Here is a 25,905-nt window from a genome sequence, read left to right on the forward strand (position 1 = left end):
TTTCATCAAAATCGGATAACAATTAACAAAGTTATTGAATTTTAAAGTTAAACAATATTTTGTGAAAACAGTCGTCATGAATATTCATTAGGTGGGCTGATGATGTCACATCCCCACTTGTTCTTTTGTATTTTATTATATGAAATCAAGGTTTATTAAAATGTTTTCCTCCAAGAACTAGAAAAATTGGATTGACAACTGATTTAGTGCATTAGATATTTATTGCTGCAACTTATTTCATTATAAGGGAGACATATTATTCACACAAGTATGAAATAATGAAAAAAAAAATGATTTATGTAATAACATAAGAAAACGGAAAGTGGGGATGTGACATCATCAGCCCACCTTATGAATATTCATGACGACTGTTTTTACAAAATATTGCTAAACTTTAAACTTCAATAACTTTATTATTTGTTAACCGATTTTGATGAAATTTTTGGCATTTTGCTCAGTGAATTCTACTCTATGTATTAAGATATAAATATTTTCAGCCCGGTCCATCCCTTTAACCGAAGGTTGTAAGTTTCTGAAATGACAGCATAACTTAGAAAGTATTTGGACATAGTTCATGAAACTTGGACAATCAAGTATCACTGAACATCCTGCAGCAAGTTTCAGGTCACATGATCAAGGTCAAAGGTCATTCAAGGTCAATGAACTTTGGCCATGTGGGGGTATTTGTTGAATAACTAATTTTGAATAACAATTTTTTTTATAGTAGTTTTCAAAGTCAGCACTGCTCCCGGGCACTGCTGCTATATTGAATGGTGTAATGCAGGTGAGACTGCCAGAGACGTTCCACTTGTTGTATGTACAGGGCTCTCTTTTAACTCAGTTTTTTTTTATTGAAGAGACCACTCTTTCTCTAGAAATCAGAAATAATAAATAAATCATTTAAAGGGATGCTCCGGGATGAAAATATTTATATATAAATAGATATAGTAACATCACATATTAAAGTGCTTATTTCATAAAAATCTGATAACAAATAGGGGGGTTATTGAATTGAACGTTTAAAAATCAATCAATCTAATTTCCTATAATAAAATATAAAGAAAAAGTGAGGATATGACGTCATGAGCTTGCTTATTGAATATCCATGAAGACACGCCAGACCTGTTTCACCAGAATAATTTTTGCAGAACTGCAAAAATTATTTGATAAAAACAAAACCCTCTTCATAGTTGCTCTTTGCAATATCGTATTGACCACCCTTCTCCCGTATTTAAAACCCAGACAAGCATGATTTGTTGCTACCCCCCCCTTCCATGTACCTGTCATTTCTTTGTATTTTCCCTCTTTTTCTTTGTTTTTTCTATCGATCGATGTATCAGTGTTTAGTATTGTCTTTTTTTTATACTAGTAATAGAATATAAATTCAATTGAAATGAGAGTGATGAACATAATGAGAAAGGGAGACAATGATAAGATAAGAATGGAGATAAAATATTATAATTTACAGAATATAACATATAAATGTATATTTCTATTTATTCAAAGTTCACAATTCATTTTTATTCAGGTTTACATTTAAAATTTAATCAAGTTAATTAAGTGATTAAGTGATGCATTTTGGAACAATACTAAATTAAATACATTTTATATTGAATAAACAATAATTGGTAAAAATACAAAACACAAAACTTCTAACTCTATTCTTTCCTCCTGTAAAAAATTACAAACTAAATGAAATGGACATTAGTTCCAGTGGCAAATCGGGGGGGGGGGGGGGGCACATTCCGCCCCCCCCCCCTTGAGAGGTACTCAAAAGGCAACTGCTTGTCAAATTTTTCCTGGGAAAAAATTATGATTTGGTAGTGAAGACCTTTTGTCAAAAAATTCCTATACAAAATGCCCTCCGGCCCTGTAGGGAAATTTTGGATCCGCCCTTGATTATATTTCAAATGGGAATAAGACCGAGTGGCCCTAAAACTTGATTGAAAAAAATATTCACAACTGCAGGGCAAGGCTTCAGTCTCCAAGCTCACGACTGTGCAAGTACATCCACTTCCATTGGCAATTCCGGCTGAATTCCACCCTGGCAGCCTGACATCCACCCTTACCAAGAAATAAAATTAAAAAAGTCAAGCTCAGCTCTTTGACTGTGCACGCCCACTTCCATTGGGGATTCGGGCTGAATCCCACCCCGCCAGTTTAGGTGGCCGAGCTACGTAGAATTGCGATGAAGAGCAGCGGACCGTTCATCGGTTGTTCGCTTCTTACGACCAGAGAGAAAAGGTGAAAAACTTTAACAAAGTTTAAGGAAATCGTGCAAATACTCCAAATTTTATCCTTTTGATGAGAAAATGGAGTTAATGGAATACAAGAAAGTCCATCTTCTGCGATAAAAGTGGTAACTTGAGGAGAAATGATCACAAAATCAAGTCAGTTGTTGAGCGGGGCCGAGCCGAGCACCTACACAGTTAATACACGCGCGCCTATGGGAATCGCGAGCTGTGGAAAAACGCCTATAATTACACTTTTTTATTTATTTCAGCGAAAAAAAAGTAATAGAAAGTGAAGAACATTACCATCAGACCATATCTCTAGAAAATCTTTACAAGAAATTTCGAAATGACGGAAAAATAGACGCAAATTTGTGAAAAAAATATATCGTAATGGGTGGGACAACTCGGCCCGCGGTCCGAGATGTCCCGTGGTCCGAGTTGTCCCGACCCTGCGAGCACGCACCTAACCCAACCCACTCACACTAGTACGAGGTTAGTATTGTATACTAACCTCGTACACCGGACCGCGTTTGACCCTGGATTTCGAAGTAGTCGGCAAACATCGCTTCATTGCTGAAGTAATATTTGCCGAAACTCCTTCTCGCTACCCACCGGGGCTCTTTCCGGTTAGTAGCAATACACAAAAAAAATTTAGTCATTATTTGGAAATCATAATACTATATGCCTAGTACAAAAAGAACAAATTCGCTTACCTCGGCCTGGAAAGTGATTTCGCTTGTCTCTTCTACGGAAATACAAGGAAGCCCGTTGGTGGCGCTAATAAATTTCACAACCTTGATTCAGCTCCTCTGTAATTTTATAAGTTTTATATAACCGTGTCCAAATTCTTTGAATGCGCTATTCTTATGATTACTTGACTAATTATGGACACAAATAAATGGAATAACTTCATAAACATAGTTCAAGATTATTATTGGCGATGATAACACTTTATTGCAAATAATTTAAAACGATGACTAATAAACAAAAATAGAAAAAAAAATCTACGTACCTGGAACGAAACCAGCAGTACAAGCTATAAACAAACGTCAACAATACGGTCTGCCGAAGTCTATACGATGAAAAGATTGGTCACTTTACGGACTTCGCGAAGTGCTTTGCGTCGATTTGTGTGTAAAATAATTTAGGTGCCTAGTCTTTTCCTTGTCATGTCTTTGATATGAATATAAATCGCGCGCCCTCTTTAGGCCAAAAATTGATGTTGTCGTTTATCCGCGATCATACAGCCGCGCGATCGTCAAGAACAAGAAAAGACGAGGAACAAAGGGGAATAGAGTACTCAAATAAGTCTCCAAATGGACTTCATATGGATTGGTAAGTGAAATGAAATAATTTTATGGAATATTTATAATAATAGCAATATCGATTCGGCTATGTGCATGCAAGTACTTAATCTGGTCTCCAGGAATCTCCAAATTCTGTGGAAGGATCAGCTCATAGAGTGAGATGCATGCGACATGCCTTGATTTTACTGTGCACGGCGGCAGTATTGAAACCATGGGTGAACCCAACCTGTAGTCGACCGTGCAAAACGAGGAAGACACGGGACTGGGGCACTCACACTAATACGAGGTTAGTATATATATACACTACTCAAAAAAAGTTAAGGACCACTTTTTAATGTGTGTATACAATTTTCAAACCGGGTGTTGTATTTCTAGAAATACCCGAATATGGCTGTCTTGAATCTCCTCAAACACCCTGTAACAATTTCACACATGGGTGGTTTCAGTTGTTGCATGATGTCTCTCGCATTATTGCATATCCTGAAAAGTGGGCCCATTGTGAAGTGGTACAAATGTGGATTCAAATGCATTTTCTGTCTTTAGTCTCTACAATCAACAAATTGCTGACAACAGCAATGCCAAGATACAGCTGTCCAGGATGCCATCAAACACAATGAAATCAATTTCACACATGCAGTTCTTTCATGTCTCTTGCATCATTGCAATGTGCCCGTACAAAAGTGGCTTCCAAAGCATTTTCTGTCTTTAGTCTCTACAATCAACAACTTGCTGACAATAGCAATGCCAAGATACAGCTGTCCAGAATGCCATCAAACACAATGACATCAATTTCACACATGCAGTTCTTTCATGATGTCTCTGGCATCATTGCAGTGGGCCATAAGACAAGTGTCTTCCAAAGCATTTTCCGTCTTTAGTCTGTACAATCAACAACTTGCCTACAACAGCAATGCCAAGACACCACCTAAGTGAAACAGATGTAGCCAGAGCCCTAGGGATGCTGGAAGCTGGCCTCAGTCAGCGAAGAGTAGCCAGAATGATGGGCGTGTCACACAGTGTCATTAGCAGAGCAAATCAAAGACACCGAGAGACAGGGCTATACTCCGAGAGACCCCGCAGTGGCCGACCAGTTTCGACAACCCCTAGAGATGATCGCTACTTGACGAATCTCAGCCTCCGCAACCGCTTTCACAGTGCACGCCGCCTCAACAATGACTTCGCTGCAGCAACTGGAGTGATTGTTTCCACTCAAACAATCCGTAACCGACTTCACAGAGCCAATATGCATGCCAGACGGCCAGCTCAGTGTGTCCCACTCACCCCTGCTCACAGAAGAATTCGTCTCAACTGGGCCCGGGAGCATGTCAGATGGACCAGACAGCAATGGCGTAGAGTTCTGTTCACAGATGAGAGCAGATTTTCCCTTGACCACAATGATGGACGTTTGAGAGTCTGGAGGCGACCAGGAGAGAGATTTGCAGACCCCTGTATTGCAGAACATGACCGTTATGGGGGAGGCAGCGTCATGGTGTGGGGAGGCATCACCTACGCCAACCGTACTCGTCTCTACGTGGTCCCAGGGGGAGCAATGACAGGAGTGAGGTACAGGGATGAGGTCCTTGAACCTATAGTGGTGCCATTTGCAGAAAATGTGGGACAAAACATCATTTTCATGGATGACAATGCCCGTGCCCACCGAGCTAGGGTGGTGACCGAGTTCCTTGAGGGCCAGGGGATTGAGCGTATGGAGTGGCCAGCGAGGTCCCCGGACTTAAACCCGATAGAGCACGTCTGGGACATGATGGGGAGGAGTCTCGACCAGCTCGAAGCCCATCCACTTGGACTGCAGCAGCTGGGTGTGGCTCTGGAGGCTGCATGGGATGCACTGGACGTCAGAGACATCAATCGCCTCATCAGCTCCATGAGACAGCGCTGTGAAGCCGTTATTGCTGCAGGAGGTGGTCACACTCGTTACTGAACTGCCTGAAAGACACTCAGACATTCGTTTTTACCACTTCATGTCGGTAGCTGATACCCCTCGGGGCCCACTTTTCAGGATGTGCAGTGATGCGAGAGACATTGTGCAACAACTGAAACCACCCATGCGTGAAATTGATTACAGCGTGTTTAAGGACATTTAGGACAGTTGTACTGAGGTATTTCCAGAAATAAAACACCTTGTATAAAATCTTTATGTACGTTTTAAAAAGTGGTCCTTAACTTTTTTTGAGTAGTGTATATATATATATACTAACCTCGTACAAGGGACCGTGTTTGACCCTGGATTTCGAAGTAGTCGGCAAACATCGCTTCATTTAATTGCTGAAGTAATCATCAGTAGAGGCGCACGGCCAATATGGGAGACTCTCTCCAATAGGGGAGACAATCTCCCACATTGGAGACTTGCTTTGCAAAAGGACAAAAGAAACAACACCAACAAAAGCATGATTTTTTCCACCCAAAATTTTGTCTCACTGAGGTCAGAAGCCCATTTGTTTTGTGTGTGATTGACAACAAAAATCATTATCAAAACAAAAGTAGACGGTGAATTTTCAAAGTAGACGGTGAAAAGAGGTAATTTTTCATGAGGAATCTGCTTATCACATTTTTATTTGCCGCCAAGTTAATCCTTCTGCAGCAAATGTAAACAAAGGAAATTGGACTAAAAAACTGGAGACTGTCTCTGAATTGGATACCCAAATTCTTTACAAAAGTCTCTGATATTGGAGATAATCTCCCACATTGGAGACAGTCTCCAATATTGGCCGTGCGCCTCTACTGATCATGGTAACTAATATTTGCCGAAACTCCTTCTCGCTACGCACCGGGGCTCTTTCCGGTAAGTAGCAATACATAAAAAATTATAGTTATACATATGATTTGGAAATAATTTCATTACAAAAAGAGCAAATTTCGCTTACCTCGGCCTAGCAAGTGACTTCGTTTGTCTCGTCTACGGAAATACAAGGAAGCCCGTTGGTGGCGCTAATAATAGACACTTCAGCCGGGCGGGCGATCGCGCGGACACAGCGCTAGACGTAGATTTTTGCATTGCAGTGAATGGCGAGCGCATATCTAACTCACACAGTTCGCTCCGCTCGGCACTTTGGCCGAGCGCTGGAGTTGCATTCGGCATTGCTCGAAAAGACAGAGTCAGTTTCTTCCTTTATTCCGCTGATTTTGATTGGTAAAAAATTCCCGCGGTTGCTTCGTACATCTTCGGTAAACATCGGAAATATACAAGACGGAGTATCACTTACCTTTATGCGAGGGAAGGACCTTATTAAGGTATTTATTTTTCTTTGCTTGAAATCACCTTCTTGTAATCATCAGATCCCATGTAAACTTGGTCAGTAATAAAATTGTATATTTGAGAATATTTTGTTAAATTCGAATCAAATTTGGTCCGTAGAGAGCCAGCGGATATGAACTTCAATTTTGTGAGGTGTTTGTGATCTGACTCGGCCGATCGAGCAGGGTTGTTTTGAGCGTATACGAACAGCTGTGAGTGACGTCATCCCCACTGCGTTGGGCCTGAGATTAGTCTTGGTATTCAGACACAGTATGTTTCAGCCGTTGTATATTTTTTTAAATTACGATTTGAGCTCTGTTAATTATGAAAATCAAATTGTTATTTTGAAAATAATTTTGTAGAATTCGTGTGAAATAAGTATTAAGAGCAAAACTGCAAGTAAACTTCAAGAATTTTGTTTGATAAGTGATTTTTTTTGTTGGAATGCGTCTGAATGTCTAGAATATGGTATTGTTAATGAAAGTCGTATTTTTGAATGGCACAGAAAGCTCCTTTCATGAATTTAATTTAGAAATAGGTCTACATACATGAGATGTGTTTCATGAATTTGATATCTGATTTATGGACCTTTGTTATGGTGTTAATTATTATTTTGAAGATATTATGAAAAAATAAGAGAAGACAATGATGAGGCAACAGTGATGATGAGACATTAATAATATGAGACAATAAATATTGAGACAATTATAATAATTATTATTACAATAATAATTATTATGATTATAATAATAACAATGATAATTATAATGATAATAATTATAATAATTATTGAGACAATGTTAATGAGACATCAATTCTAGTATTTATTGACAATAATAATTATTACAGTAATCATTATTATAATAAAATAATTGTAATGATAACAATTATAATGATGTAATTTGAATTGTAATAATTACTGAGACAATAATATTAATGAGATATCAATAATAATCATTATAATAATACTTATTTATAATTAAAATAAATATAAGTGTAGAAATAATTATAATTATAGTAATTATAATTATTGAGACAATAATAACTATTATTACAATAATAATAATTATTATAAAATAATTATGATGATAACAATTATAATGAAAGTAATTATAATTGTAATACTTACTGAGACAGTAATATTGAAAGGTCATCAATAATTATTATAAAAATTATTATGGTTATAAAAATAATCATAATTCTAATTAAAGGCCTTATAATTATTGAGACAATAATAACTATTATTACAATAATAATAATTATCATAAAATAATTATAATGATAACAATTATAATGAAAGTAATTGTACTTGTAATAATTACTGAGACAGTAATATTGATAAGTCATCAATAATGATTATTATTATAAAATTGATTATTATTATAAAAATTATTATAATTATAATTATAAAAATAATCATAATTATAATTAAAGGCCTTATAATTATTGAGACAATAATAATTATTATTTCAATAATAATTATTATTATGAAACAATTATAACAATAATTACTATAATGATAGTAATTGTAATTTCTAATTATTTAGAAAATAATATTAATGAAACAAAAATGATTATCATGATAATAATAATTATTATAATTATAATAATAATTGGGACAATAATGAAACGATGATGAGACAATAATAATATCAACAATTTTATTGAGACCACAATAACAAGACAATAATGAGATAATAGTTATTGATTTTTTGATAGAAATCCTAAGATTATTATTTTAATTCTCTTTCTTTGATTACAAATAATATTCATTGAAAACTTAATTTCTAATGTTCAAGCAAAGAAAATCAAGTCATGTTTACCCTGTGCACAAACCTACCACAGGGCAATTACCCCCGAAATAGGGTTAGGTTAGGTGTAGATTTTTGGATAGGGGTACAGACTACAGTGTAGTTGTCTGGGGGGGGGGTAATTGTCCAGGGTGGGGGGTGGGGGAGGGGAATTGTCCGGGGGTGGGGGTGGGGGGTTATCGTCCAGGGGTAGTTGCCCTTGAACCAAAGAAATCATATGCCAATATGTCAAATCAATCTGAGTACTTTAAGATTTAAATAAAAGGCTTGTACAATTCCCCATAAGCTATGTATTATAAATGTGCCATGCCCAAAACAAAGAGAATAATAAGATTTCCCAATCTTCTCTTGTCCACAAAAAGCCCTGTTTTTTCATCACAAAGATGACAATAACTTGACTTCTACATATCGGAATTTGAAAATTCAAACAGTTTTGTGAATCGTAGATATTGAGCCTCATTGTGAGCCTATCAAATATGCTGGAACAGCCTTTCCTAATTTTCACCTGAAGTGCCTACTAATAAATTTCACAACCTTAATTCAGCTCCTCTGTAATTTTATAACTGTCTAAATTCTTTGAATGCGCAATTCTTATGATTAATTTACTAATTATGGGCACCAATAAATGAAATACCTTCAAAAACATAATTCAAGATTACTATTGGCGATGATAACACTTTTTTGCAATAATGTAAAACGATGACTAATAAAAAAAATTGAAAAAAATACACATGCCTGGAACGAAACCAGCAGTACAAGCTTTAACGAACGTCAATAATACGGTATACCAAAGTCTATACAATGAAAAGATTGGACACGGACTTCGCGTAATGCCTTGCGTGTAAAATAGTGTAGGTGCCTAGTCTTTCCCTTGTCGTGTCTTTGATATGAATATAAATCGCGCGCCCTCATTAGGCGAAAATTGATATCCACGCTGACCAATTTTTATCTCCGTGAAATCTTCACTAAAGATCAAGAAATATACATATTTTTCAAAAGAAACTTCAAGGAGAAGTCACGGAAGGATCTAAATGATTCGGTAAGTGTCATAGCAGAATGTGAAATACCAGATTATGCGTGATATTTTATGTGGGCAAAAGCCCAGTATATTTTGGATGTGTCGTGTGTGTCGCGTGCATATGACTGATATTCCTTCGCACGCGAGATGATATGAACCCATGGGTGGGACTGGGGTAGATTGGGGTCTCAATAATATATTAATAGTAATCTTATTAAAATGTGGAAACAGAAATTATGCGCTTACCACGATTATATTGGATTGAAGGTCTTTCACTAGTATCAGCTAGCTATCGTGACACAAATCCTGACATCGAGGCACAGCCCCCGAGGGGGGTCACTCTCCACATGGCCTGCTACGCACCGGCGTCCAGAAAAAGCATCGAAAAGGGTCCCGTTTCAGGCACTCAGGCGTCGTCGACGTCTTTGGCAAAAAGGGTTGCATTTCAGCACCATTCGCTGATAAATCGCGATTAGGGCACTCGTCATCCCCGACCATTCGCCATACAGCAAAAGGTAGAGTATGGGACTGTACGGTGTTTAGGCCTGCTTCCTGGCAATTTTTTAACTTATGAAGAAAAGAGTAAAAGAGTTGGACTTACCAATGATTGTCAAGAACCAAACAAAGATTTTGGTTCCACTGTAGCTCTGTTGTAACTTCGCATCCAAGAAATATTATCCCTTCTATTATTTCTTTCGAAATCGTATGAAATTGTCAGGAAATTCTTCTTTATCCTCGTCTGTCCATAGAATCCTATGTAGAGTGCCGTAACGCCCTCTTGTGCTGAATAAAAGAAAGCTAATGGGAGCGCGACCACAGAGCTGGATTATTCATGCTTCTGATAAATACCCGTTTCCGTAAGCCTGTTCCTGCGAAGGTAGTCTTTTTATCACCTGACACTAAATTTTTTTTTCACTATTTTTGTACATCAGAATTATATTTTTGTCACAGGTGGCGGAAGCGGGAGGGCGAGAGGGGACACGTCCCCCTAAATTTTAGATAGAGGGAATAGTTTCCCCTAAAAAAGAAAAAGAAAAAAAAGACTGAGGAAGACAGAAAGAAAAAAGAATGGAGGAAAGGAAGGAAGCAAGCGATTTTCGTCAGAAAAAAAAAATTGTATCCAAATGAGGGGATTTGGGTCAAATATTTGAACCTTATTTCCAGAAAAATCTTAGCTATAATTGACAGGGCCCTGGGAACTATTTTTTGAATGGGGGCGCTCAATTAAATATGCAAAGCCAAAAAAAAAAAGGTTTTCACAACCAAAATGGAGAATAAATTATTCCAGATAAATTTGAAAAGCAAAGGGAAAAAAAATCCTGAAGGTACACAGCTTTAGAGTGCGGCAAATATTTCTTAGTAAAATTCAATATCAAGAAAATTTCGTTCCCTTTTCATAAGAATCTTAAATAGTAATAGAACATAGCATAATATATTACACTTTTCCTTTCCTTTTCTTTCTTTCACATTTTTTAAAATTTCTTGATCGTATCCTATAGCCTTTCCATTCTACCATTATTTCCCGTTTCTCTTTTTTTTAAATTATAGATTCCATTTTGCTATCTCTTAATTCTTTCCCCTTTATCACTCATTTATTAGCATTTCGGGATGAGTTTCTCACATTATGTTATCCTTTCCTTCCTTTTCACTCTTTCCTCGCGTTGGACTTTTTATATCTATATTCTTTCTTTCCCTTCATCTACTTTTCTCTTTTACCCTTTCCATTTTGCTTTCTTGCCCCCCCCCTCAAGTTCTTTTTCTTCTCATTCTTTCCCTTTCCCTTTCTCTCTTCTCCTTTTCCCCTTTTCCATTTTTTAAATGTCATTTACACTGTTTTATTCTTTAAATATGTTTATCGAGACGAAACAAGATTGCCAATTTGTCTTGATAGAGGCTATCGAATATTCCTTACCAGAATGCATCACGAGCTGAGTTTCATCCAAACGGGTGGATAAACCTCTCTGGTTTCGTGAGATTTTTTTTCTTTTTCAATTTGTCACTGTTGAACACCATAGTAGCAACCCAGAGGATCAATCGCCATCACGCATAAATTTCGGTGAGTTTTTATTCATTTTTTCAATGTTGTAAGGTCAGTAAGAATGATCTTCTTTTGAAAAGATGTTAGGCTAAGTATTTATAAAATTGCATGAGTTCGTGATACTTTGAATGATGGATGGGGGGAAAATGAGCAATGTATATTTGCACAATAGCACTGTATGCTGCCGAGAACGAGGTTATATTATAACCTCGTTCGTAGGATGAGTGGATTAGGGTAGCCTTTTCTCTCTCTTCACGCCATTAAGGGTTGCTAATTAAAAGTAATTTGGTTATGAAGATAACGCCATTTAGGGGTGCAAATTTGAGGAAACCTGGGAGCAGACCTAAGCTAAGCCATAAACACCATGAAGGGCATGATTTTAAGGGATATAAAATAATCCTCGCACACGCCGCGCGCCAGCGCAGCACTTATGAGAGTTACCCCCGTACAGTCCTAGCCAGTCTCTTACACCTGCCTCTATAATAGGCAGCTACCTCGGGCGAAGTTTGTGCAGGCTCCACTTCACTACCGCTACACTACGCTCCACCTACCCGAACTTCGGGACGGTGAACTCGATCTGATATTCCGAGTGACAAAGGTGGGATGGAAATGTTATTTGTTGTAAAAATTATTTAAAAAAATATAACGAGAAAGTAAAATAGCTTAATTTCTTACTCTTCACCCGTATTTCACTCCGCGTCCATCCTCAAAATTGGTGATTTTGGACCAGTATCTTTTTCCTCAAACGTATTATTCACGGCTGATTTCAAAACATCGCATGCGATCGGTTTGACCTGCGACCTGTTGTACCTGTTGTATTTAACATCAATATTTAACATATCAGTATGGTATCAAATTGATCTATTTCGATGTTTACGCCACTTAGGGTATCAAATTGGTGGATTTCCCTGTTCACGCCACTTAGGGTTGCAAATTTAGTTAAAGGGGAATGAAACCTTTGGAATAAGTAGGCTTGTGTCGAAACAGAAAAATCAAAGAAAAAGAACAAAGAAAGTTTTGAGAAAAATCGGACAAATAATGAGAAAGTATGAGCATTTGAATATTGCAATCACTAATGCTATGGAGATCCTCCCATTGGCAATTCGACAAGGATGTGTGATGTCACATGTGAACAACTTTCCCTTTGATGGACTATAAAATAGCCTCAAAATGGCTCTTTCTGCTTTTTCTTGTGGTGATACAAACTCCATGATGTATTCTTTAAAAATCTGTATTACATACCCTCCGATAGAAAGAACATATGATCTACTGATAGATGTGATAATAGAGGCAATTTAAGTAAAATATATACTAAAGTAATGGGGAGAGTTGTTCACAAGTGACATCACACATCTTTGTCGCATTGCCAATTTGAGGATCTCCATAGCATTAGTGATCGCAATATTCAAATGCTCATAACTTTCTCATTATTTGTCCGATTTTTCTCAAACTTTCGTTGATCTGTTTCTTTGATTTTTCTGTTTTCACACAAGCTATCTTGTTTCAAAGGTTTCATTCTCCTTTAATGGAGTTACGCCATTTAGGGTGCATTTTTGAGGTTGTTGGACACGGGTGGGTAGCAGTCCATGTGGAGAGTGACCCCCCCGGACCCGCACAGCCACAGACTGGAACCTCAAAAAAACAAACTATAGCCTCGGTCTCGATCGGCCATTTTGTTTTGAATTTTGAAAGAAGGAGAGGTATCACGACAGAACTCTAAGTTTTTTTGAGGTTCCAGTCTGTGCCTCGATGTCAGGATTTGTTTGTCACGATAGACCTTCATCCATATATTATAATCGTGGTAAGTGCTTAATTTGTGTTTCTACATTTTATTAAGATTACTATTGAGACCCCAATCTACCCCAGTGTCTCCCTCGTTTTGCACGGTCGACTCCTGGGCCCCGCGGGCCGGAGCTCCCTGGGTTAGCACGCACCTTGTAATGAGCGTTGTTGCGCTGAGAAACCTTGTTCTGTTGTTAAGCAGATTTACATTCCTCTTTGTAGAGTATATTCATGAAAGTCGGGCCTTATCATGACATTAGTCTCCTCTATTGTGTGATGGCATCCAGTGGACGTGATGTATTTAGATCTTGCCAAAGCCTTTGACACTGTCCCTCACAAAAGACTGATTGCTAAAATAAAAGCTCATGTCATGGAATTGATGGAAAGGTGTAAGTTAGGCTGGATCGAGGCTTGGCTTTCTGGAAGGATACAAAAAGTCATCACCCAGGGAGCAGAATCCGAGTGGGAAAAGCTCTGTTGTGCAAGGCTCTGTTTTGGGACCAGTCTGTTTCTTGATGCATGATGTACATCACTCACACAAGTGCGAGGTTAGTATTATAACCTCGCACAAAGAACCGCGTTTGGCCATGAATTTCTTACTAGTGGGTCGTGCGTGCTGCGACGCCACTTCTGGCGTCCACAACACACGACTTCTATGGCTTGATTTGTCTGTACGCGGCGGCATCTAATGGACCCTTGACTTGAGTGGATGTACATGAACGTTATGGAATGCTACATTGACAACGGATCAACCATCAGCATGTTTGCAGACGACACAAAACTTGTCCATCCAGTGGTCAAAGGAGAAGATATTGATAGCTTGCAAATGGACATAAACCACTTAAATATTTGGGCAGAAATGTGGCAGATGAAGTACAATGCTGATAAGTGTGGTGTTATGCATCTAGGATTCCACAACCCACATCATACATATCATGGGAAATGACAGTCTTTGAGAAACTGAAGAAGAAAAGGATCTTGGTGTATGGATACATAAGTCTCAAGGTTTCAACCCAATGTGCCGCAGCTGCCAAGAAAGCTAATAGAGTTTTGGGAATGATGAAGAGGAACTTTACTTACAGAAGTAGAGATGTAATCCTAAAACTCTACAAATCCCTTGTCAGGCCACATTTGGACTACTGTATGTATTAAAGCTTGGTGCCCATATCTATCTAAAGACATTCAAGTCCTTGAAAAGGTGCAGGCTAGGGCTACCAAACTCATACCCCAATTAAGAGATCTACCCTATGAATCCAGATTGAAAAGACTAAACCTCACAACATTGGAACATAGGCGGAAGAGGGGTGATCTTATTGAAGCCTACCGTATAATGTCACAGATCGATAACATCAATCCTGACTTCATGTTCCAGAAAGCAACATAACAGAGTACCAGAGGTCATTCTCAAAAGCTCAAAAAAACTCATTCCAGACTGGACATAAGGAAACATTTCTTTAGCAAAAGAGTAATTGATAGCTGGAATAAACTCCCTGAAGAGGCTATCATATCGTCCACACTCCTCAACTTTAAACAGAGACTATCAAAATTGGGTTATTAATGGGCTATAAAGCCCCCAAACCCTGCCACACTAATATCTACCTACGTGAAGATGGAAGTGTGGCACTTCAAGGTATGTTCAATGTATGTCAGTGTGTTTTCTGCGCACTCGTCATACTCGCTGTGAACAATTAACGTAAATTGTCCATAGACTGTGTACAACAGATAGACTGTCTCGGCTCAGCGAATCGGAGACCGCTGATTGGCCAATGACGCAGATGACGTCATGACTATGTGGTCGCCAAAATAATTCCTTTGGACTGCGTGTGAAAGTATCGATAGCGATAACAATATCCGGTCACATTGTCTACGCGGGAAATGGTCTTGGTTCGTGATCGGATCGCTCCAGTATCGATCGAAAATTATCGAGACTCCGCAATTTCATGCATATTCACGCTCCGAAACCTGGAAATCATTTGACTTTGTACACGTTGCGATAGACTCTACAAACTCCAATAAACACGATGCCATATCGACGCTAATTCGTAAGATTTTGACGGAAAAGCAGAAATGCACACAAATCATATGAAAGTGAATGTACATGTGGTTGAAGAGAGATCTTGAAAATAGAATTAGAATTTGAAATTAATCACTTGAATTTTTTTAACTTTACAGGGGGTCGGCGCAAACAGTGGCAGAAAGAAGCTGTTAGTCCACCAAAAATAGCTGATGCAAACCAGGTAAATAGGCAAGAGCTTTTTAAAAATAATAATGCAGTATGATTAACTAATCAACTTTTCCAGTTTGAGTCAATGTGCTTGGTTACTTTCATCTGAAAAAACTCGAAGATTAATTCAAGTGTCCATTTACGTTGGTTTTGCCAACTCTTCTAAACAGAAAAGTGTTAGTAAGGAAATGTTTGAGTAAAAATGGTAGCTTATATTAATATTCTTTTCATATTTTGAAGTGTTATTTCCATTTTAATTGGATGTGCAATGATGAGAATTGCAATGATGTGAATTACCATTGATTGGCAATCATTTTGTTAAGTGTTCAAGGGCTAACTCTGTTTTTGTCTCACCTGCATAGCAGAGTGAGACTATAGGCGCCGCTTTTCCGACGGCGGCGGCGACGGCGGCGGCGGCGTCAACACCAAATCTTAACCTGAGGTTAAGTTTTTGAAATGACAGCATAACTTAGAAAGTCTAGTTCATGAAACTTGGCCATAAGGTTAATCAAGTATTACTGAACATCCTGCCTGAGTTTCATGTCACATGACCAAGGTCAAATGTCATTTAGGGTCAATGAACTTAGACCATGTTGGGGGAATCAACATCAAAATCTTAACCTAAGGTTAAGTTTTTGAAATGTCATCATAAATTAGAAAATATATGGACCTAGTTCATGAAACTTATACATAAGGTTAATCAAGTATCACTGAACATCCTGCATGAGTTTCACGACACATGACCAAGGTCAAAGGTCATTTAGGGTCAATGAACTTTGGCCGAATTGGGGGTATCTGTTGAATTACCATCATAACTTTGAAAGTTTATGGATCTGATTCATGAAACTTGGACATAATAGTAATCAAGTATTACTGAACATCCTGTGCAAGTTTCAGGTCACATGATCAAGGTCAAAGGTCATTTAGGGTCAATGAACTTTGGCCAAATTGGGGTATTTGTTGAATTACAGCCATAAATTTGAAAGTGTGTTGGTCTAGTTCATAAAACTTGGACATAAGAGTAATCAAGTATCACTGAACATCCTGTGCGAGTTTCAGGTCACATGATCAAGGTCAAAGGTCATGTAAGGTCAAAGAACTTTGGCCATGTTGGGGGTATTTGTTGAATTGCCATCATATCTCTATAAGTGTATTGGTCTAATTCATAAAACGTGGAAATACGAGTAACCAAGTATCACTGAACATCTTGTGCGAGTTATAGTAGTTTTCAAAATCAGCACTGCTGCTATATTGAATCGCGTGATGCAGGTGAGACGGCCAGAGGCATTCCACTTGTTTGTTCTACTCATCAGAGTGAATGTTATCCTTAGAAATCAAATCCCAAGGATAGGATAAATCTTATTGGAAAGGTAAAAACAAGAGTAACAGTTAAAACAAGTTTCAGTTTTTGTTTTAGTACACAAATTTTAAGATTTTCCCCTTTACTTTTAGATAGTTCTGATTATCTCCTCTTGACATTGACATTGACATTGACAAATGTGTGAATTTTATTTCTCATGATATATGTTTTCCTCAGAAGGATAGGATTTTGAAATACGACCTGAAATCTGAAGATTTGTGTACAAAATAAATGGAGAGTTGTCCATAGAAATGCAATAAGAAATTTTTTAAACTTCCATAATTCTCTTTGATAATTTATAACCATTTTTATAAAACTTGCTTTAAATTGCTTCTCTCATTTTACTCTTTCTAAGGCATACTAACATGTACTCATCATCTGGCCTATGTAACTAATTTCATTTACAGACCCCACGTGGAGCTTATGAGGGACCGGATAAATACGATGAATACTTGATACAGCTACAGTATAAGAATAGGTACATATTTCCTCACCAAGAATGCATATGTGTAGTTTTAAAAGTGTTTTTGGGGTAATTTTGTCAATATTTATGAAAATTGAAATCTATTTCCATAAAGATGACCTTATCAGTTTCAACTTATTTCATTTAAAACAACTTTACCTTTTATTTGATAATGGGAATATCCTTCTTGCCTTTTAACTAGCGTTAAGCTATGAAGGGCATGTATTAAAAAAGAAAAATTATGTAATATATTCTTACTTCCTATGAAAATGCATTTATTAAGGTACCACTCTACACATTGGTTTAGGTAATACATGAAGTTCCTGGTGTGTGCTGTATGCCTAAGTATCATGTAGCTGTAGCCAGTAAACTATAGGAATGAAAAAGGGGAATAAAATTGCTACCATTACCCTTGACTTTTTAGGTAAAGTAATTTGAAATTAATAATAATAATAATCCGCTTTTGTATAGTGCTGAATACATCGGAGCGATGTGTCTAAGTGCTTTACAGATATATTATTGGCCCGGTAATAATCATGTTTTTCCAGATAACACAAGCAGTTGAGTGCCAAAACTGAAAAACGTCTACAGAGAAAAAGTTGTGCAATCCGGGCTATACATTGAATTTAAAATCCCTGAGATTTGACACATGAAAGCACATGAAAATTTCATGTCATTTTATATTGATTCAACGGCAACCATTTTTAAATACATATAAAAATTTACAGTAATATTGAAAGAACAATACATGAAAAAAATACAAATTAAAAAAAAATTATGATTCCCCCCTTTTTTACAGGTTACTGAAGCAGTTGAAAGCCAAAGATGAAAAACAGATAGCCTTAGAGAGGAAAGAGCAAGGATTTTCTTTGTATGTCAATGGAGCTCATACCAACCTAGCAGGAGCAAAGCATTCCCCTCGAAAACCAACCACAAAGAAACCTAAAACTGCTGGAGGTAAGAAAATAAAAAGTTATATATTTAGAAAAAGCCTTATCAAGTCATTGATTGGTTTATTTCATCAGTAATTGGTGAAATTGGCATGTCTTTATATTATTTCATTGAAAGCATTCTTTTGAAGACTGTACGTCAGGTAAATGCATGTAAGTTGAACATGGCGAGATCATTAGTGATAATAAAAGTAGCACTTGGATTCTTTTTTTCTCCTTAATTCTTTTGTCAACCGTTATTTGGTGATAATGATGTGTTTTCTGTTTTCTTCATGGTGATACCTATTGGTGTGAAGCTGTATCATTTCATTTTGCTTTCATTATCAATTGAAATTATATAGAATCCATTATGCTTTTTACACAGGATTTTCTTAAACCTGGACTATCGCTAACCTTGTATTATCCTTAACCCTGTACTACATTTTTTTCCTTTTCACACATGCCCAATTTTTCTGCCTAACCCGGCCAAGGAAATGTCATTCATGATTGCTTATCTTTGATTGGACAAAAGTGCTGACTTTGTTGCCCCTAGCACATAAATCGAGCAACGTCCTTGGCTTAGCCGGGTTTCAATTTTACGCTAGCGATCTTAACCTCGGACTATCATTCTTAGCACCGCAATTGCTTGGCTAATCCTGCTATTTTGCAGGGCCAAATAATCCCGTACTACATTGGTGGGGTTAGACCACTTTGCAAAAACCTGTGTAAAAAGAAAGTGGGCTAAGTTTAACCCTGTACTATAGGTGGGGCTAAATGGCAATATAGTCCCACCTAGAGTACGAGGCTAAGGACATTTTTGTGTGTGTGTAAAGCACATTCACACTATTGTAAAGTGTGAATGTAGCTGACAATACGGTTGGAAGCAAGCTGTGGAGGGCACTGTCATTATAGATACAGGTATTGAGTCATTCATGTCGTTTTCTTCCATAGATTACCCACGAAGAGCTCTGATTGGTCAGATAAATGTTCATGACGATCGTGACTTAGACAGAGCCAAGACAGCACCAGAGAAGGTTCAAAGAAAGAATTGGACAAAGGTATGACATTTTCATTGTCCACTCACCAAACAATCAAAATTTGAATGGGGTGTTTGGAACAGTGTTTGATATAGCCGTCTGTCCATCATAATAAATGAAATGCTTCCTCATTTTTCAAGCATAATTCATCAATTGGGTGAATTTTATTTAGAGAATTTTATATAGCACCAAAGAACAGCGGCCCATCATAACTTTTAAACTTAAATGAAATCTGAAAATGTAACGATATCTAACAAGGTATGAGTTTTGTATTGTTGGTTTTTATAGCCTTTTACATGCACTTCGTAGTGGGGCCTTCTTGGGGTATAGTTGTTTGACTCTCGTCTTTTAATATGAGGGACGTGGGTTTGATTCCAAGCTCTAGCGTGTTTTCTTTCAGCAAGAAACTTAGCCACATTGTGCTGCACTCAACCCAGGTGAGGCAAATAAGTACCTGGTAGGGATGTATTCTACGATAATGCAGCGCGCATAACAGCTGCTCTGCTAAAGCCAGGGTAATTATGCTGTAGAGCGATTTGAGACTTTTGATAAAGTGAGTGTTGGGTGCTATATAAGCAAGTATAATTATTATTATATTAGTGTGTCTTCTATGTTTTAAGCTAATATTACTTTGATACGTTTTTTGCCTTTTGATACGCAATCAATTACACAATATCAATTGTCTTTTATTTAATTTAGGCCTCTGTTGATATAAAGACAGATCAAGGAGAGAGATTAAAATTGAAATCCAGACTTGCCCAAGGTAAGCGTTACAGCTAAAGACTGTTTAAAAAGTTGTCATTTTCCACAATAAACATGTATTTCCAATCACTCATGCAGCCCAAATATAAAAATTGAAAATTTGTTGTTGGTTTTGTTTTTCATGTACGGGTTCATCATCACAGAATTACCAATTTTATATTAATCACCAGCTTAACAATTAATTTTTTTTCTGCATTTCCATTTTGCTTCTTAATCAATTTCTTCACCATACAAGTCTACAGTTTGTCATAATATTCATCTAATTGTATACTACATAAGACTCTGAAGATTTTTTTTGTTTTTTTTTGTATAGATTGATGTAAATAGATCTGACACAAATTAATTCTTCACAACTATAATAATGATTGTATGGTCATATACCTGTAACTAGACTTACAAATTTTACACATTTGAAGAATATTGGTAGTTCATCAGAGGGAAAAAATACGAACTGAGAGGGATTCATGTAAACTTTAAGTAGTTATAGAAGAATTCTGAATAAGCCCAAATAATAAGCCAAGTTTTTTACTTAGCCGAAGAAGCTGACATTAATATGTCCTATTCATCAACAAGGTTTTTAACTTTTGCCAAAAATCCTGATTGAAATTGATGAAAAAGTATGATTTTTATAAATATTTATTATTTTGTAGCCACAGAGTATTCTGAAGACTTTGAGGTTTACGAGAGTATTGCTTCACAAGCCGACCACGGAGGTGATGAGGATGATGGTGAAAATGATGAAGAAAGGAATGATGAAGGGGAAGAAGTTGAAGAAGAAGATGAGAAAAGAGATAGAAATGATGAGGATGAAGAGGATTATTCACAGGTTTGTGGAATGATTATTTTTGTTAGTAACAGACTGTCGTTAAAGTGTTCACATACGAGAAAGACAGAAATGATTATTATATATTGTGTTCTGTAATCAGTAACCCAAGCAGTTGAACATTATCATATATGCTGCAGTTATAAAGGGAACTCCTCTACTTGAAAAAAAAATCGTACTCCGCTGATGAAGCAAATTACCATTATCGTATAGGCACCCTACAGTTTTTTGTATTCCTATAATCATTTGTCATACAGGGAATTCTTCTACTTGAAAAAATTGTACTTCGCTGATGAAGCAAATTATTGTCTAGGAACCATAATTTTTTGTATTCCTATAATAATTTATCATATAAGGAACTCCTCTACTTTCAATATTAGTACCCTGCTGACAAAGCAAACTATCATTATCGTTTAGGATCCTATAGTTTTTTGTATTCCTGTAGTCATTTTTCATATAGGAAACTCCTCTACTTGCAATATTTGTACTCTGCTGATGAAGCAAATTACCATTATCATCTAAGAATCGTACTGTTTTTGTATGCCTGTAATCAATTATCATATAGGGATTTTTTCCATTTTCATTTCTTGTCTTCAGTTGACAAAGCAAATGACTGTAATCTTAGAAGGTGCATCAGATGGTGACAGTGATCTTGAAATCGATGCTAGCCATTATACCAAAGAAACATCCTCACATCAGACAAGGAGAAAGAAAGGTGGAAAAACTGACGAGGTAGAGGAGGATGAAGAGGATGATGATATCGTAAACCAACAACTGCTCCTCAGCATTGAAGATGTTAAGGTAAGCACCCAGTTCCACATTCAAGAAGATGGTTTGTGATCCTTGGTTTGGAATAATGGTTTATGCAGGTATCAAGTATTAATTTTGCTTAATTCAGCCCAGATATTGATAGAAATTGCAATGGTTAATGGGCAATTTATTCTCAGGGGGCTAAATTTATGGTAGTACTAAAACCAGGTCCACTAATAAGCCTACTCTTGAAATGATTGGGCCCACTATTTATTTTAATTAATATTGATTCAGTAACCTTTATGTAACTAGTGACAATTTTGTCTCCTGTGACAAAGTGTGCATTTATTATTGGCCTCTTTCCAATAATTTGTTATTATGAGCATGGTTAATGTATGAAATCTGCATAAACCAAAGTTTCAAATCCTGCACTAAAAAAACTTTTTTTTATTGGTGTTTAATGGTTTCAATGCTTATGGTGACAATCCTCCTGCAAATTGTGAATGTTATAATGATTTTGGTGTAGATCATTTTTGTTTGGAACGACATAATTTAGTACACACTATGTATGATTCATGTTCAAAACAGTAATCAATAGTGTGTTTTGTTATGAAAAACATAATTTATAGGAATTATATGAATGTAGAAGAAAAGAAATCAAATCATATCAATTGTATCCCTAATTCATATTGTTGTTATTGCATGTATGCTTACATTTTTTCATGAAACTGGTATTGATGTTCACAGTGTGATTCCACTCTATTGTCCATTTCTTTTCTCTTAAAAAAATAATTTCTATGCTTTCTGGATTAACTTGTGAAGTGAGAGTATTGAAGTGATACTGTAATACACAGCTAAGTTCTTGATTCTTGGGCTGGTTTGTGCACTTGATCACGTATGTCAATATGTGCAGTCAAGCTTAATACCTCAACCATACTATCAACTGCTAAGTTTGTGTTTCTGACCCCTGGTGGGTGTTTCCTAAAGCTGTTTTGTAAGTTAAGAGCAACTTTGAGAACGACTGGTGAACTTTTTTTTTACGAGCTAAATCACCACCAGTGAACATTTAATGGTGAATATCATTTACCACAAGAAACGATCACCATTCATTCTGAAAGTCACTAGTAACTTACGAACAGTTTTATGAAACGGCCCCTGGGAACCATAACACTAGGTATTGATACCAGAAATTATCAAGAATGGTTGGTGTAGATTGTTCCAGAGTTGAGGGGATGGTGGATAAAAAAAACCTTTCTTACATACTAAATAATCACCAATGAACATTTAATGGTGAATATCGTTTACTACAAAAAGGATCACCAGTCGTTCTTACAGTCACTCGTAACTTACAAACAGCTTTATGAAACACCAACCTGGTTCTTATTCTAAAGGTATCACTTGCTCACTCAATATAATTTTTCCTGACACGATGGAAAATCAAACCAATTGTTATGATTGCTCAATTTGGTTGAGACTTAGCGTCAGATAAACCCAGCACAAATATCAGAAATAAGTACCAGGGTAGGAAGTAATTTTTATTTTTAGGGGTTATAATTTTTTTCCACATTGGGGTAATTGCTGAATTTTGGGGGCTTTTTTTTTTAATTTCAAGGGCTACTACTTTGTGTGACAAACAATTATGCTGTAAAAGAATTGCTCATTATTCTGCTACATGTATATATGGAGAAATTTGATTTTCTATACTTTTTTAATACCGTATTGTTTTTGTCTGATCTTTGAGCAAAATTAGAAAAGATGGTCACCCAAACCATTCAATTTTTTGAGCTTTCAAGGTGATTTGAGGGTGAAATCTCCACTGCATTTCTTATATTGATAAATACAGACTTCCTTTTCTACCTGTATGTATGCAAAGTTAATTCAGGGGCCCGTCTTACAAAGAGTTGCGATTGATCCGATCAGTCCTAACTATGGAAAGCCAGCAAAGTCAACATATAAATCGCATGTTTGTTCAAAAAATTTCTAGATATGAATCTATATCCATAAATTTATTGATTTCTTGACAATTTGGTGTGTTCTCCTTTGTTTACAAAGGATATTTTGCAAATTTCCTGAAGAAAAAAATTATGACATTGATAGATTTTCATAGAATTATGATTGATTGGATCAATCATAACTCTTTGTAAGATGGGGCTCTGATGTTAATAGTATTGTGTCCCAAATTGACACTGCTCCATTATGTTGCTTTTGTTTACAGACACTTAGGAGAAGTTTGGAGGCAAATCCTCACATAAGGAGAAGCATTTGCAGAAAGGTAATTGATTACAGTATATGCAAATCCAACATGAAAAAGTGGAGATGCATAGATGATGACAACATAAATTGTGATTGCATTCCACAAACTGTGTCACACCTCTCCCAATGCCTTAACATCAATAAGCAAACAGACCTGATGGCTGCAAATAGGAAGGCTGTACAATGTGCCAATTTTGGGCCAGATATCTGACAATCGTTTGTAGTTGTAGATGATGAAAACAAAGATGAAGTCTTTCATTTGTGGATACAAAATGCTATGTCTATCCATCACCATTTCTGCACTTTATGACACTCCTTCCAGTGGCTCACTTTATTCATCATCCCTGTATAGCTTCCTGTATGAGCTGTCAAATGGATTACTCCATCAAGAATCAAGTACCAATGAATGCATCACACTTGTTTTATGAGATTGATGGGCAAAAGTGTGTTTTACTATGTGATGATGTCTTTGATTTTGCAGCAATATCTTCTTTATGGAGAATTAAAATGAGAAATACACTTTATTATGAATTTAGGCAAATGCTTGGCTGTCAGTTCTAATAGATAACTGTGCATGCATTTGGCAAGTGTTTAAAATCAAAATCATTTTGAGAAAAAGAAATGTATTTCTTTGACATGCATTAAAATTAATAAATTTTTAAAAAGAAATTCTTAGATAATGTGGGATTTGGGACTGCCTGATTTTCACATTCAAGGTTTACGACTGAGCCACCCCTATACGCAAGTGATTTCTATGTAATAATATCCCTTCTAAATTTATCCAATAGTATAACATCATGCCTCTTGGCAACTTGTTTAAAAAATATATATATAGAGAGAGAGTTGCCACAAACAATTATTTCATGAGATTGTCTTTCAAATCAAAATTAATTGTTGCCATATTATCAAAGATCTAGATCTGGTGCATTAATGTAAACTTAACTTGTCAAATCATGACATCTTAGCTGAAACCAATTAAACTCTGAAGATCACTAGCACAGAAAACCATATTTTGGGCAGTGTAATAATATTGCTTGGAAAGAGACCAGACATTTTGATGTAATGCCATGCTTACTTTGTGCATTTCTCAGCAATTACACATTTTCTTCCAATGCAGTTCATCATACATTTTTAATTTATCCATACAAACACTTGGGTGATTATTAGGTGGTCTGTCAACGACAGATCACCTTTTATGTTTGTCCGAATTTTCTTTCTTTATTATTTATTATTTCTTATTTTTATTTCCTCCATTTCTTGTGGACAGCAAATCTCAGAAAGTTCATATTCAATAATCATCAAAATATCACCACATATCAACATCAATAAGACCTCAATTCTGCAAGAATCTTAATGTCATGACGTCATCATGACGTCATCTAGACGCCATTTTGTAAAATCACATTATCAATCATATCTCCATTATCAATTATCAAAAATAAATCAAATTCACATGACATAAACTTCAGATCAAGGGTCATCAGGTCATGTCATCAAAGGTCACCTGAAGGTCACGACGCGCGCGTACGCGCGCGTCAAAATTTTAAAATGCTAAAAATCACTTTTTGACCAAAACAGAGTACGTTTTAGGTCATTTTAAGCATTTCAAAAAATTGCGCGCGCAAACGTATGCGCGCGCGTTTCCGCGCGTAACGCCTCAATGCAACTCAGAAACACCGTTTTTTTTATTTCATTGCATTGATCATATAATTTTGAGCAATTTGATACCTTGATCAACCTTCTACGACCATTAATAAGGAAATTAACACCCGTTAAAGTTTGCAGCACGTGTGCGCGCGAGCTCTCACTATAGGCCATATATGGGCAAAAACATGCCTATAGAAAATCCGCTGTAGCTCTT

The 25,905-nt window shown here is 36.6% G+C and overlaps 1 protein-coding gene across 1 annotated transcript in view; it reads left to right on the plus strand.

Annotated features, from left to right (window-relative positions):
- The first annotated feature begins 15,000 nt into the window (after positions 1-15,000).
- The window catches only part of LOC129270575 (uncharacterized), a 31,571-nt gene continuing 20,666 nt past the window's right edge, over positions 15,001-25,905 (plus strand). Inside the window, exons 1-9 of the mRNA XM_054907935.2 lie at positions 15,001-15,073; positions 15,616-15,680; positions 17,435-17,505; positions 18,290-18,447; positions 19,371-19,477; positions 20,156-20,219; positions 20,869-21,044; positions 21,639-21,842; positions 24,007-24,063. Coding sequence (XP_054763910.2) covers positions 15,001-15,073; positions 15,616-15,680; positions 17,435-17,505; positions 18,290-18,447; positions 19,371-19,477; positions 20,156-20,219; positions 20,869-21,044; positions 21,639-21,842; positions 24,007-24,063 — 975 coding nt within the window. The remainder of the gene's footprint in view (positions 15,074-15,615; positions 15,681-17,434; positions 17,506-18,289; positions 18,448-19,370; positions 19,478-20,155; positions 20,220-20,868; positions 21,045-21,638; positions 21,843-24,006; positions 24,064-25,905) is intronic.

Source organism: Lytechinus pictus, chromosome 10 (assembly GCF_037042905.1).
Source record: "Lytechinus pictus isolate F3 Inbred chromosome 10, Lp3.0, whole genome shotgun sequence".
Lineage (NCBI taxonomy): Eukaryota > Metazoa > Echinodermata > Echinoidea > Temnopleuroida > Toxopneustidae > Lytechinus > Lytechinus pictus.